Source organism: Staurois parvus, unplaced genomic scaffold (assembly GCF_062004578.1).
Source record: "Staurois parvus isolate SC_StPar_1 unplaced genomic scaffold, SC_StPar_1.0 ptg000018l, whole genome shotgun sequence".
Lineage (NCBI taxonomy): Eukaryota > Metazoa > Chordata > Amphibia > Anura > Ranidae > Staurois > Staurois parvus.
Genome location: NW_028317814.1, coordinates 24496116 through 24512138, shown reverse-complemented (window position 1 = coordinate 24512138; position 16023 = coordinate 24496116). Strand labels below are relative to the sequence as shown.

The 16023-nt window shown below is 43.4% G+C and overlaps 1 protein-coding gene across 1 annotated transcript in view; it reads left to right on the top strand.

Moving 5' to 3' along the window:
• Window positions 1-16023, top strand: part of ECI1 (enoyl-CoA delta isomerase 1) — a 28386-nt gene continuing 12363 nt past the window's right edge. Inside the window, exons 1-3 of the mRNA XM_089683317.1 lie at window positions 1-151; window positions 11722-11826; window positions 14823-14950. Coding sequence (XP_089539443.1) covers window positions 100-151; window positions 11722-11826; window positions 14823-14950 — 285 coding nt within the window. The 5' untranslated portion in view covers window positions 1-99. The remainder of the gene's footprint in view (window positions 152-11721; window positions 11827-14822; window positions 14951-16023) is intronic.

Below are 16023 nucleotides of genomic sequence, written 5' to 3'. Positions count from 1 at the left end.
CGCCAGGTGTCACTTGAGCCCTGGCGGTAAAAGAACAGGCCTGACCGCCCGGCCTCGTCCTGATGTAGCGCGTCGCCGCTCGGGAAAAGGTCACACAAGATGGCGGCGCTGGCTGTGCTGAGGAGGTCGGCTCCCGCCCGGCTTCTAGCAGGTGCGTGACGAGTTCCCGCCCCAACCACCCGCCACTGCCCGCGCGCCCACTTCCCGCTCTGGTGGCGCGAGGCGGCTGGGCGGTGCCTCCTTCCCCCCCCTCAGCTCGGTTTCCCGCGCAGAGAGGCGCTGCTGTCCTTTCAGGGAGTCATGTGAGGACGTCGGGAGAGGACGTGTCCCCTCCACACAGAACACAATAAAGAGTCTACGTGTCCCTGTGCAGAATACCATTGTACACACCATGTCCTCCGGGCCATAATATTACCTCTCCTCATTAGACTGAGACGTAATCATTTCCTCACAGCCCCCAGACTAGAAGCTGTATCTGACTGGAAATTCAATTGTACTTCACTTTTATACAGATGACCTCACAGTATAGATGGTGATCAGTACATATGGGGGTAAAATGGTGGCTTGGCAAATTATAGTTCACTTTTATACTTCTATATAGCTGACCTCACGGTATAGATTGTGATCAGTACATATGCAGGTAAAACGGTGGCTTGGCAAATTATAGTTCAAAAATTCTTATTAAAACCCCCGTTCTTTATAATCCTCTGCGTTTCTCATGAGGGGTGCAAGAAATGTATGACAAATACGCATATAATTTGAATGTGTTCTTATTTTATTTATTAGGGCTCGTTCACACTTGGCTGTTTTACCAACGCTTGCCAAATGCCCCTATAGCGTTTGGCAAGCATTGGAACGGTATTTGCGGAGTGTTTTTTTTTTAACGCTCTGCATGCGCGGTTTAGTGGCGGTTGCTAGGTGTTTGCCGAGCGTTAAAAACGCCCCACAAATGCCTGTAATGCAGTTTGAATGGTGTTAACACCCCGCAACCGCCGACCGGGCGTTTTCGGAGTGGCACCATAGACTAGAATAGGAAATTTCAACGCCTCCTGGCTGGACCAGAGGCGTCCGTTTTGCCGCAACGCGATGCAAACGCTCCCGCTAGAACAGCACCATGTGCTGTAATGTGCAGAATTGGCAGAGGCGTTTGGGAAGCGGTAAAAACGCTTCCCAAATGCCTCTCTGCCGCCTGCACACAACGCTAGTGTGAACGTAGCCTTACAGGTACTTATATAGCGCCGTCAATTTTACGCAGCACTTTACATATATATTGTACAATCACATCAGTCCCTAACCCTCAAGGGGCGTACAATTTAAGGTCCCTAATTCACATCCATACATACACATACTAGGGACAATTTAGACAGGATCCAATTAACCTACCAGCATGTCTTTGGAGTGTGGGAGGAAACCCACACAGTCAGAACATGCAAACTCCAGGCAGGTGGTGCTGGGGTTGGAACCAGCGACCCTAGTACTTCCAGGCGGAAGTGCTAACCATTTAGCCACTGTGCTGCCTTAGGTACACGTATGAGCGCATGGACACCTGAGCCTGTGCAGCATGAATTCCCGTCGTATTTTCCTCGTCCGCAAGGCCTGGACGCTGCGTACATCTACATATAGACATGGATGACTGTGCTCGGCTCTAACCAGATCTAACCTGGGCTCACACTTCTGCGGTCTGACATATCATGTGATTCGCATAGGAACCGCGCCGCATTCCTCTGCAAATCACATGCTACTTGTGTGCAGTGCGATTTGAGCCATGCATTTTGTATGGCTCTTTTCGCACCGCATCTGCACCAAAAAAAGGTGCAGGGCCCTTTTTTTGGTCCACGCTAGAATCGGATCACGTGGGTGTTCACACACATGCGATCTGATTCTGCACATCGCACTGCGTTTTGTGAAGCGATTTTGGGTTATTGTTAACGTACACACCCGCAGCGGTTCGCATGAATGGGGTGCGATTGTGACGGTGTGTATTATTCTCACAGAAATGGTGTGAATTCCGCACAGCATCAGTGTGAACCCAGGCACAAGGTTTCATTCAGAGAGACGCTGACACCCATCCTGCATGCAGGCCACGTTTTTTTATTGCGCCTGCATCTGTTCTAAGCTGCACACAGGCCGCCAATAGGGGTGGATGGAGATGCGGCAGCTGTACAGACACGTTCACATGTCAGAATCAGATGTGACTGTGCAGCCATTATGTCCGTGTGTACCGCTATAGGCCGCCTCAGCTCCAAGCGGATGCAGGCACAATAACAAAAGCAGCTTCATGTAGAATGGGTGTCAGCGTCCATCGGAATGAAGACAAACAAGCAAAACATATAGCATATGAACATATAAAAGTATAGGGTTTGGATGGAGGCAAAAAGAAAAAAAATATTTTTTTGCCCACGCCTGTATGCTGTACGCATGCTTATATAAACACCAGCATATACCTGAGTATAGCCACACCCTGCTATTCCTGTCTGTGAGCGGCTATATTATTATTATTATTATACAGGATTTACAGGCGTACCTCTGTTTATGAATTTAATGCTTTCTCCGTGACGTTTCGTATTGTGAAAAATTCATAAACCGAAACGCAATTTCCCATAGTAATGCATTGAAAACAAATTAATCCGTTCTGGAGGTCAGGAAAAAAAAAAAAAAAAGTCTGTCCAAAACTCTTTATAAAGTGCACTTTAACCTCCCTAGCGGTCTGATTATGTCAGTATTTCTGTGCTCAAAGCGGTACATTGTAGTGCATGGAAATATGTTGTTTTTTTATTGTAGGCCTGTAATTTTTAGGAATTACTCACTGAAATCTGTCCGAACAAGAGTAGTAAACATCCCGGGTATGTTAAAATTTGAAACACAAAATCATAAATTATAATATAATAAATAATCATAAAAAAAATATTAATTCAATAATGTAATCAAACCAAAAAAACTGAAATTTGAAGTATAGCGCCAAGTTCGCACATCGCTGAGCAAAGTCGCAAAATCGTTTTCAGTGTCTGATGACAAATTTCCCCCACGAATCATTATCACTCAATTCTGCAAGTGGTTCTAGTTTACTATCACTGTTCTCTAGCCGGTCTAAAACCGCTTTTGACATAAAGGGACGCTTTTTGGACGCCATGGACATTTCTCAGTTTCCAGGCAGAACAGTAAAAATGCAGGCAGGGCACAGGACAAAGCACTCGGGACAAAATGTATGTGAAATGGTTTGATACAGGAATGTTATACTATGTGATTTTAGTGTATTTAGTGAATGTCACTTTTAACATTTTTTAATTTCCTGGCGGTTCCGTTCCCGTACGTCCCGACGCTCGCAGGGAACGGAAGACAGATGCCGGAGGAGATGGCTGGGGACGCTGCAGGGGGGACATCGCAGGAGCGCAGGACAAGGTATCCCAGAGCAACGCTGCAAGGTATTTCCGAGTGTAGATCGGGGTTACCGCTTTTGGTACTGAAACTTTACCCCGAGCTACACTCGGGAATACCGCCGGGGGGTTAAAGGCATAAATACTGTACAGGGACATGATTAAACATTTCCAGAATGGCTCCAAAATTCGTTGCAAAAACCACTCCAGCACCTCAACACTTGACGCCACGTGCAACCCACAGACTCCAGCATGCACGGGGCCGGCGCTATAAACCTCTCAGGCGCAATTCATCCTGGGGAAACGTGCTTTGTATTGCGAAAAAAATTCGTAAATGCATTGAAAACCAATTAATCCGTCCTGGAGGTCAGTAAAAAGTAAAAAAAAAGTCTTATTCAAAACGCTTTATAAAGTGCACTTTAAAGGCATAAATACTGTACAGGGACGTGATTAAACATTTCCAGAATGGCTCCAAAACTCGATGCGAAAACCGCTCCAGCACCTCCACACTCTATGCCACGTGCTACCCACAGACTCCAGCATGCACAGGGCCGGTGCTATAAACCTCTCAGGCGCAATTCATCCTGGGGAAACGTGCTTTGTATTGCGAAAAAAATTTGTAAATGCATTGAAAACCAATTAATCCGTTCTGGAGGTCAGAAAAAAGTAAAAAAAAAAAAAAAAAAAGTCTTATCTGTTCAAAACTCTTTATAAAGTGCACTTTAAAGGCACGGGGCCGGCGCTATAAACCTCCCAGATGCAATGCATCCTGGGGAAACTTGCTTCGTATTGCGAAAAAAAATCGTAAACCGAGGCATTATTTTCATTGGATTTTGAATTGTAAACCGAAAATTACGTTAACCAAGGCGTTCGTAAACCGAGGCACGCCTGTATGTAGCACCAACAGTTTGCTCAGCGCTTTACAATATAAAGGGAAACAATACAGTTCAGTACAAGAGGGTTAGGAGGGCCCTCATCCTGAGAGCTTACAATCTAAGAGGGAGGGGCTGGTAGTAGAAAAGGTAATAACTGGGGGATGGACTGATGGAAGAAATAGAAGATTCGGTTATTAGCTGAAGGCAGGATAGGCTTCCTTAAAGAGATATGGTTTTCAGAGATCGCCGAAAAGTGGGCAGAGTAGGCGATAGTCTGATAGATTGGGGTAGAGAGTTCCAGAGGATGGGGGGAGACTCTGGAGAATCACTTAGGCTCCCCAGTTGGGGGAAACACACCGGAATTGTTGCTCCATGCACTCAGGCACCGGTGTGAGAGAGGCCTACACGTTTACAAATAGTTATACTGTTCTGTAATGACATAAAGGAGAAGAATATAAAAGTAAAGCTGGGTATAACATTGGTAGTTAGGTTGGGTTTACACTTCAGCTTCTTCAAGTGTTTTTTTTCTTTAGGTCAATCAGGGCTCTTTTTCAGCAGGATCGCAGTTCCGGCACTTCCAGCACTAAATGTATGTAATGGTAAGCGGTAGTGGGGTGTACTGCAGGGTCCATTGATGCTGGCTGCTGGGGGATCTATTGTTGCTGGAGGGGATCTACTTTGGGGGGGATCTATTGATGGTGGGGGGATCTACTGTTACGGGGTGGGTCTTATGTTGCTGTGTGGTCAATTGTTGCTGGGAGGGATCTACTGTTGAGAGAGGGGTCTATTGTTGCTAGCTGCTTGAGGGTCTATTGATACTGGCTGTTACTGCCAGAGGTCTATTATTGCTGGGGGAGTAATTTGTTGCAGGTAGTTCATTGTTGCTGGGAGGGTCTATTGTTTTTTCATACTTGGTTTTGTAAAGGGTGGTACTTGCATTAACCAAGGCATTCGTAAACCGAGGTACGCCTGTTTATATCGCGAACAGTTTGCTCAACGCTTTACAGTATATAGGGAGACAATACAGTCAATACAAGAGGGTTAGGAGGGCCATGATCCTGAGAGCATACAATATAAGAGGGAGGGGCTAGTAGTCTATGGTTTCATACAAATTGATACTTGGTTCTGTAACGGGCGTTACTCAGAGGTAGGTGAGGGGTGGAACCAAGGGATTTTGCGGGATGGAGACAAGGAATGACTCAAAGGGAAAATTCCTGCACCTATTCTCTGAGGGAAAAAGCCCTGAGTTCAATTTTAGATTATTCAACTTTTACGCTACAAAGAATAAAAGTAGAAAGAAACATAGTTACAAAGAGTGAGGAGCAGCTTTGTCAAACTTTATTACAATGTATTACAGGGTGGATTTGATTTAAATCAAACTGTTTTAAATCACTAGTCAGTAAGGCTTGATTTAAATCCTAGTTTTCTACATAAAGACTAATTCTTGCTGGTATAACTTTAATATGCAAGTAGATGAAGATTTTTAGAATAACAACTTTTCATATTCGTTTTTCTATCCCCAGTTTAATAGGTTAATCATTCATATTTGGACAACTTTTCTGTTGTACTTAGGAAGGAGAAAAATAATCATTCCCTTAATAATAACAATTTAAATAGATTTATTCAACTGAAACAATAACATTCCAGCATATGTGATTTGCTTAAACAAACATCCATGTTTGGTAACTAATTTGGCTAAACAAAATATATATATTTTAGGAAACTTAGGCTGGCCATACATTATACAATTATCTGCAGATTTTCTGCCCAATTTCCTTTAGATTTACCTTCAACTATGTAGTGCAAGGGCCTGCCTAATTGGATACAACTGAAAGTGTTGTTTAGGTTTGTCCTCCTATTATATGGTTTTTGGTAAATCTAAACCAAAAATCTGCAGATAATTGTATAATGTATGGCCAGCCTTAGACTGTCAGCCCCTTCCTCCTCACACTTAGTTTCACTTTCTTCTTGTGCAGATCTATTCCACTCCAAACAATCAGAAAAATATTGTTTCTATTCTATTCACTGAACTTCTTGACACTTAGCACTGAAGGGGTTGATTCTGTATTCATAGGTTTGTAGAAGTTAGGATGAAGGTCTTTTTCTTAACTCTGTTCATGTTATAACATTTTTGCTGTGAAGAAGAGGCATGTGATCTCCGCTGAGTCAAATTCAGTTTTGAGAACTGCAAAAGTAAATCGAGCATCTGTGATAATATCTTGTAGGCAGAGAAATTGCCCAATAATCTTACAAAAACCTCTGGAAGAGCATGACATTGTGAATGGATTCATGGAATTTATTTACCAAAAAAATTAAACATATACAGCCTTATTCTACATAATTAAAAAACGAATCTTTATTTCATGATGGAATAACCTTTGGATGGTAATATTTTCCTCAAAAAGCATTTTTATTTAAAAAATCCAATTTAAATAAAAAAAATCCGATTTTTATTTATTTATTTTTTTTTTTAAATAAAAATCATTGATTTTTATCCACCCTGATGTATAGCAAAAGTAAACTTCTATTACAGAACCCAAGGGTGGTATACACACTCACCGGCCACTATTAGGTACACCTTGGTAGTTCCGGGTTGGACCCCCTTTTGCCTTCAGAACTGCTTTAATTCTTTGTGGCATAGATTCAACAAGGTGTTGGAAACATTCCTCAGAGTTTTTGGTCCATATTGACATGATAGCAGTTGCTGCAGATTTGTCGGCTGAACATCCATGATGCAAATCTCCCATTCCACCACATCCCAAAGGTGCTCTATTGGATGGAGATCTGGTGACTGTGGAGGCCATTGGAGTACAAGGAACTCATTGTCATGTTCAAGGAACCAGTGTAGATGATTTGACCTTTGTGACATGGTGCATTATCCTGCTGGATGTAGCCATCAGAAGATGGGGACACTGTAGTCATAAAGGGATGGACATGGTCAGCAACAATACTCAGGTGGCTGTGGCATTTAAACAATGCTCAGTTGGTACTAAGGGGCCCAAAGGGTGCCAAGAAAATCTCTCCCACACTACCACCACCAGCCTGAACCAATGATACAAGGCAGGATGGATCCATGCTTTTCATGTTGTTTACTCCAAATTCTGACCCTACCACCTGAATATCACAGCTGAAATCAAGACTCGTTAGACCAGGCAACGTTTTTCAAATCTTCTATTGTCCGAATTTTGGTGAGCCTGCCAATTGTAGCCTCCGTTTCCTTTTTTTTAGCTGATAGGAGTGGCACTCGGTGTGTGGTCTTCTGCTGCTGTAGCCCATCTGCTTTAAGGTTCATCATGTTGTGCATTCAGAGATGGTATTCTGCATACCTTGGTTTGTAATGAGTGGTTATTTGAGTTTCTGTTGCCTTTCTATCATCTCGAACCAGTCTGCCCATTCTCTGACATCAACAAGGCATTTTCATCTACCCAACTGCTGCTCGCTGGATATTTTCTCTTTTTCGGACCATTCTCTTTAAACCCTAGAGATGGTTGTGTGTGAAAATCCCAGTAGATCAGCAGTTTTTGAAATACTCAGACCAGCCCGTCTGACACCAACAACCATGCCATGTTCAAAGTCACTTAAATCCCCCCTTCTTCCCTATCCTGATGCTCAGTTTGAGCTTCAGCAGGTCATCTTTACCACACCACGTCTAGATGCCTAAATGCATTGAGGTGTTGCCATGTGATTGCATGACAGTAACTCAATGCATTTAGTCATCTAGACGTGGTGAAGCCCACTTGCTGAAGTTCAAACCGAGCAATTTTTTGTTACCAAGCAAATGAACAGGTGTACCTAATAAAGTGGCCACAAGTGTATGTGGTAAGTATACCATTAACAGGAGGCATTGTGGAGAAGAATACGTGTCACAGTAGTGTGAGCAGTGGGTACACTAGGAACAAGTAAACCTGACTGAACATCAGGAATGTGTGTGTGTGTATACATATATATATATATATATATTATTCCAAACAGGAAAAAAAAGGAAGGCTACTAATGGGTAATGGAGAAAAAGAAATTAGGGGAAGGCTGGATGTAGGACATCAAAAAGGAAACGGGAGGTAAGGACAGTGGCACTTCATCATGGCTGAGGAGTGACGGAAGCAGGAGCCTCCTTGGCCCAGACCAGTCAGGTTAGTAACACGGAACATGGACTAAGCGGTCCAGGTGCATGAAAATTGTTCTTTTCCAGTTTCCTGCGCCAACAGATGTACCAGGTCCCTAACTGGGTCTAATTCGGTCACTCATTCCCCAAGGGAGGATGTAGTGGTCGATTCCCAGTAACAGGGAATGAACGTTCTGGTTGTAGCAAGGATGTTTCTGAGGACCATCTTTTTTTCGCAGATTTAAAGGGTCCAGGGATCATGGATAGGAGGGCTACCATGGGGGAAGCTTGGAAAGAAGTTACCATGAGCTTATAATATAGGTAAAAGATCTGCTTCCAGAACACCCGTATAGGGAGGGGGGGCAGTCCCAGCAGATATAGAGCATGTTACCTTTCGAGGCCTGACACCGCCAGCAGATATTGGAAATCACGTAATTAAAGTGGTGGAGGACAGAGGAGCACCTATACCACCTCGTTACAAGTTTAAACCCTTTTCTGTGTGTTTTTGTGGCCAGTGAAAGTTTGTGGGTCACAGTAAAACACTTTTGTTTGCTTTGTATTTTTAATGTGTGTTTGTATGTTTTCAGCCTTCAGTGTTTTTGCTTTAGCCAAAAGAAAGCTAGATACTTAAGGAGAGGCAGGAAATTGCGCAAAGAATAGATTCGTCTATAGCAGTCATTCTCAACCAGGGTTCTGTGTAACTCTAGGGTTCCTCCAGGGTTGGTGAAGGGTTCTATGGCTAACCACTAACTCCCATCTGATGACACCTGCATAGTTTCAGATTCAAGGCCACTTGGTAGACCCAGCAGCGTGACTTCAAGGGTGTCAATCTGGCCACCTCTGTAAGGGCACATTCCTCTCGCTTTCCACCACCAATGTAAGGGGCATTTTCCCAAAGATCCCCAATGGATTAATCTTACCAGGAGATCTGCAAAATTATTTTTAAGGGTCCATAGCAGGGGTCTCCAAACTTTTTGAACAAAGGGCCAGTGTACTGTCCGTCAGACTTTAGGAGGGTTGGATTGTGGCCAGTGGGAGTAAACAATGCCCTGTCTTTGATATCATTGCAAGGAATAGCGCCTTATCGTTGGTGCCAAAGAAAGGAATTGTGCCCTATCGTTGCTTCTAGTGACACCAACAATGGGGCGCAATTCCTTTTTTTGACACCAATGATGGGGCCCTGTCATTCGTAATATTGGGAGGAATAGTGCCCCTTTGTTGCTGTCATTGACAGGAATTATGTCCTATTGCTGGTGTCTCTTGATGTAATAGTGCCCCAAGGGCTGAATAAAGACAAGCAAAGGGTTGAAGTTTGGAGATCACTGGTCTATAGGGACCACAAACACAGAAGATCATGTATTTTTTCCAAGCAAGGTGACATGACACATAGGTGTTTACAGGCACCACTGAAAATAGAGGGACGCTTGATGTTGAGCGCTGAAGTGCTGCTTTGGGAAACATTTCTCAAATCGCAGTGGAGCTGTTCAATCCGATGTACTAGTCATGTAGAAACCACTGTAGGCATGATGGAATTTTAGGGTTGTGGTGGGGCAGATAAAACACAGCATACAATGGAGGCATGGGAACACAGCCTACAGTGCTGATAAGAGAATGTTTTTTTTTTTATGCCATGATGTCCATCCTGTACCTTTGATACTTAAAGTGGTAGTTTACTATTTTTTTTCTCTTTTACCTACAGGTAAGCCTATAATAAGTCTTACTTGTAGGTACAGTGAATATCTCCTAAATGTGCACTGTTTAGGAGATATTTACTTTAGCATTGCTGGTGATGTCACTGGCGCACATGCACTGTACTCCCTAATGGACATCGTGCTGCTCATTGAGAGAGCCGTGCCGTGGCCAAAGATCCCACATGCACTGGAGTGACGTCATCGTGGCTTGGCCAGTCAAATGGCCACAGCACATGAACCTGGAAGAGCGAGTACAGATGGAAGCCCTAGGGAGTCAAGACAGCGCTCCATTGGAGGGCTTCATTTTCAGTTAAGTCTTTCATAACCCTAGGTTCACATCTGTGCGGGTAGTGCCGCTTCGGATCCGCGGGCGGGTGCCATTACTTCTAATGGCATGCCGCCTGCACTGGAAACCGCAACCGTACTGGGAACCGAGGTTCTCGTGCGGGCTGCGGTTTCCAAAGAAGTGCAGGGACTTCTTCCATGTGTGTCACGGGCACGGGAGTCCATTCAAATGTGAACCGGGGGTGATGTGCAAATGTGGTGCATTATTTTTTGCGGTTTACTACCACTTTAAAGTGGTTCTAAAGGCTGAAGGTTTTTTTCCTTCATGCATTCTATGCATGAAGGTAAAAAACCCGTGTGCTGCTCCCCTCACAGCACCCCTAATACTTCCCTGAGCCCCCTCTCAATCCAGCGTTGTGCACAGGAGCCTCGACAGTCCGGGTCTCTCTCTCCTCATTGGCTGAGACGCTGGAGCCGATCACAGCCAGTGAGCCAATGAAGAGAGAACGGTAGGTAGGAAAGAGCCACGGCTCTGTGTCTTATGGACACATAAAGCGGGGCTTGGGCATGAGCATGCACCAGTGCCCCCATAGCAAGCGGCTTATTTTTGGGGGCACTGGTCAAGGGGGAGGAGCCAGGAGCACCGAGGGGGACCTGAGAAGAGGAGGATCAGGGCTGCTCTGTGCAAAACCATTGCACAAAGCAGGTAAATATGACAGGTTTGTTATTTTAAAAAAAGAACCTTTAATATCAGTTTATAGTGGAACTTGACTTTCTCAATGAACATGGACAATTTTTATCCTTATGCTGCTAGCATTACTAAATAGGAAAGTATATTATATTTACTTTTTTTTTTTTTTTTTTTACAGTTCTCCTTGGTTTCCAGGCCTAGGCAAATTATGTCATCTTTCCCGGGAATCTGCATGCTGCTTTAGTTCATTTGAATGGGCTGCTGTAACAGTGAGAAAACGCAGGGAAATGGTCCTTCACCTTTTCAAAATCGCAGCTTCACTGAAACCACCTGGTGCTTTTGCCCAGTGTGGTTTCATGCACCTTAAAATGCACTGTGTTTTCAGACGCATGGTGCCATTGGGGGCAACACTATAGTAACTCCAACTACTACAGTGATTTCCAGCCTGATCAGGTATCACATATGTATACTTCAATTTGGCCAACCTGCCCAGTGCAAATCTGCAAAATATATCATCCCTGCAGTTTAGTTGTAATAGCTCTCTTCTCCATTAACCACCCCTGAGTACTTTTTATAAATTCTTTTTACTGTTAGGATATTTTACGATTTTTTTGAGATTTGTCTTACCAATTTGCACTAGAAAAGCTGAAATGTGTAGTATTGGCACTAATATTTTAAATGGCGATATTCTTTTGTTCTGCAGGTACTATGTGTGTCCATAGCAGGGTTCTGGCACCATGGAGGCAGCAGCAAACTAACAGGCACTTCAGTAACAATAAGATCCTGGTGGAGATGGATGAAACTACTGGTAAGAGCAATAGAAATATATTCCACACATTGTACAGGTTTTTTATTCTTGATCAAGTGGCATTTACATTTAATTTGTGCCTGCTGGAAAATCACCTAGATCTACAACAAAGCGTAATGTCCATAACAGCCAGTGAGCTCCCTTCTGGCATTTTTTTTCAGCACAGTTTTAATAATGAGAAGCTATCTGGCCCAGGGGCGGACTGACCATTTGGAAACTCGAACACTGCCCGAGGTCAGTAGGGGGCCCCATGAGATGCCCCTGGTACATTTTTCAAAGGCTTTTTTGAGTTTGGGCAAGGACACAGATCCCCTATTGCCTGGGGGCCCCATGAGTTGTCAGTCCGCCCCTGATCTGGCCCATGACATTGGAACTGTACTGCACTTCTATCAGCCGATCTTACATCCACACTGACCACTAACATCATCCCGATTGGATAGTGGGCCTCTGAGAGATGAGGACAGTTGGGGAATGCACATTTGAGCCTGAGTGTGCCAGAGATCAGATTTATCTTTTCTTTTTCTTTTTTTTTTTTAAATGCAAAGTTCTTTGGTTCCTGTTGCACCACTGACAGTTTAACTCTGACAAATGAGACAGCAATCGGTGCGGCAACAATTGCCTAACTTTTCCCAATCCAGAACAGGACAGTCGGACTTGCAGATACAAATCTATGCAAATTTCGATGTTCTGGCAGGCTGTTACACAAGCAATTATAGCGTATATTTGTGTATCTTACAGCTGTACCATCAATTACTTGTACATGCCTTTCGCAACTAAATAGTGTTCCAGTGTGTCCTGCAAGCTCCTGAGCCTGATGTATATGTTGCATGAAAATAATTATTTGAAAGTTAGTTGATTGGAGTAAAAAAAAAAAACCTGCATTAGTGGGAGTACAAAATGCACTATCATTGCTGTCAGCAGGAGTAAAAAAAAAAAAAAAGCCCCATCATTTGTGATGGTGGTGGTTATCAGTGGAAGGTTCCCCAGGAGGAAAAAATACTTTATCACTGGTGTCAGTGGGAGCGATAAATGCTTTATCATTGGTCTTGGTGGGAGTAAAAAATGCCTCATCATTGAGTTTAGTGGGATTAGGACCCCCTCCCTCCCATTGGTGTTCAGTGGCACTTTCTTTTGTGAAGCCTTTAAGTCCTGTGCCACTCCACAACATGGCTGGGACTATACATGCACCAATAAGTAGGAGATCATTCTGTCTGACAAGGTAAATTCCTGAGTTCTGGGACTCTCTGCTTGCCAACTGCTGACACTCAGCATTCTGCAGCCTTTTCCGCTTGCAATAAGAAAGCCCTGCATGTGTGGCCTTCTCATTGCAGGGGCTTGCTTTACTGCGATCATCAGGCTGCAAACTTTCCACAGCTGATACGTTGTAGTTGAGGCCTGCTGCTAAAAACTATTCCAAAGTTAGCGTTTTCTTCTCAAGTACCTAAAATCTTTAATTTATAGAGATTATTTGTAAACCTTCCAGGATTAAATGATAACAGTAAAAAATATAAGGCTTACTGAGCATAAAATATCCTCATCATTGGTGTCAGTGGCAGTAAAAAAAAAAAAAAAAAGCCCTATCATTGGTGGTCGTTGTCAGTGGTAGGTTCCCGGGAGGAAAAAATACTTTATCACTGGTGTCAGTGGGAGCGATAAATGCTTTATCATTGGTCTTGGTGGGAGTAATAAATGCCTCATCATTAAGTTTAGTGGGATTAGGACCCCCCCCCCTTCCCCCTCCTTCCCATTGGTGTTCAGTGGCACTTTCTTTTGTGAAGCCTTCATGTCCTGTGCCACTCCACAACATGGTTGGAACTATACAAGCACCAATAAGTAGGAGATCATTCCGTCTGACAAGGTAAATTCCTGAGTTCTGGGACTCTGCTTGGCAGCTGCTGATACTTCGCATTCTGCAGCCTTCTCTGCTTGCAATAAGAAAGCCCTGCATGTGTGGCCTTCTCATTGCAGGGGCTTGCTTTACTGCGATCATCAGGCTGCAAACTTTCCACAACTGATACATTGTAGTTTGAGGGCTGCTGCTAAAAACTATTCCAAAGTTAGCGTTTTCTTCTCAAGTACCTAAAATCTTTAAATAATATATTAAAGAAATTTATTTGTAAACCTTCCAGGATTAAATAACAGTAGAAAATATAAGGCTGACTGTCCTTCCATATATAGTGCCCACTACAAACCATTAGAAAAGCGACATACTTTATTAAAGGGCCATGGCCTGGATAATTCATATGTAATTGGCCTGCAAGTATTTCGCTTTTCTATTACAGTCGAAGGACAAAAAGCCACACATGCCTCGCCAGCTCAGTTGAGATGATGGAAGAGCCACACAAGTGAGCATAATCTGTGGCCTGTGAGATCACCTGCTGATCTTAGGTCTGTAGGGGGCACTATATGTGGGCTGGGGGGGGAGTTGGAGAAAATAGTTATTTTTTATTATTTTTTTTTTTTTTCAACATTTTGCTATCCTTTTTCATGAGAACACTGTTCAGGACAAAAATAAGCTACCGCAGTGTAAGCATAGTTGTACTTTTGGGGGTGTGTGTGGGGGTAATTTTTAATGTGTATTGCAGCAGTATTTTCCCTGCAATTTACAAGTCAATACTTAGGTGAAAGTTAAAATCTTTCTAGTGTTTAAAAGGTGTTTAACACATGAATAAAGAAATTGCATTGTGTGTGATGGCTAGCTAGTGTCCTGAACCCCCACAGGCAGGACATTGTTGGGAGAGGTTTCATTTTTCTTTCTCATTCCACGTGTTCTCGTTTAAAATACAGCATCCTCCTCTAACTGCCATTTAAGTTTTCTTCAGTGAATTAAGCACGGCTCAGTTCTGCTTTAGTCTATGAATATAGGGCACAGAACAGCTTGTGGGTGTATTCAGATCACATTGCTGGGAAAGGTGCCATGCTTTTTTGATCAAAGGCCCCAGTCAGCCTCATGTTACTGATAAGAGAAATAATGGAGCTTTGTCTTTTTTTCCCAGGGGTGGCAGTCATGAAAATGAAAAATCCTCCCGTGAACAGCCTCAGCTTGGAGCTCCTAACAGAATTCTCTATCGGCCTGGAAAAGCTGGAGATCGACCGAGGCTGCCGGGGGCTTATCCTGACCTCCGTACGTGATCCGATTTACTACACGAGTAACAAGTGTGATTGTATTCATTGTACTCATTGTTGCACAACAAGGACGCCAATTGCATCAAATCACATTCATTACTTACGCATTTTATGTTTTCTGGGCCATCTCTGAACCACCGGTAAAGACATATAATGCCTGTGCTGATATCGCGCCATGAATCCCAGTCCTTTAAATGACACCCTTTTTGCATCAAATGCTGCAGTAGATACAAATTATTTCCCTGAGCCAACATGCATAGCTGATCAATTTTTGACAAACGAAGGAAGAGTTAGCAAGTGCATTCATTTTGTTTGTAAATTTTTGGCATGCAACAGTTTACTTTTTTTTTTGTTTATTTGCATTACTGGCAGAAAGCCAAATACATTGGTTGTAGTTTTATTAAAAAAAAAAAAAAAAATGAAATGAGAATGCAGAGGTTGCCTAGAGCAGACAGTCGGTGCAGGTTTCTCAATAAAATCTGTAACAGATCCTGCAGGCAATACTTCAGCTTGCTATTCTTTCCAGCTTTCATAAAGCTGACCTGATGCGTCTGCTACCTCCTGATAAGCAACCAGAACAGTGTTGAATAGAGGGAACAGTGGGAGGTTACCAAAAGCATTGTCTTGTGAAATATGTGATCAGGATTTTTTTTTTTTCATGTTTTGCAATGCCTTCTAGAAAACACAATATATTCACTTCAGTCCCTGAAGGAGCTTACAGTTTGTCCCTACCACTGTCATACAGAAGCAATGATGATCGAAAGAAGTGGACGCTGCCTCAACCAACCCAATGACAGTAAAGATGTTGGCCTCAGTCGCCGCCCCAGCCACGCCCTCTGATGTGTTTTGCCCCGCTCACCAGGGGGGCTTGGTCTCATAAGTTGTGGGTGGGGATAGAAACAAAGGGTGTGGTTGGCCAGCACCATTACTTTCTTTGGGCTGGTTGAGGCAGCTTCCACTTCTTTCAATTATTGTTTCTGAATCAGTGTAGGGGCGCCTGCTCCCATCTTCTGTGTACCGGCGGAGTTATTATTATTATTATACAGTATTTATAAAGCGCCATTGTTTCGC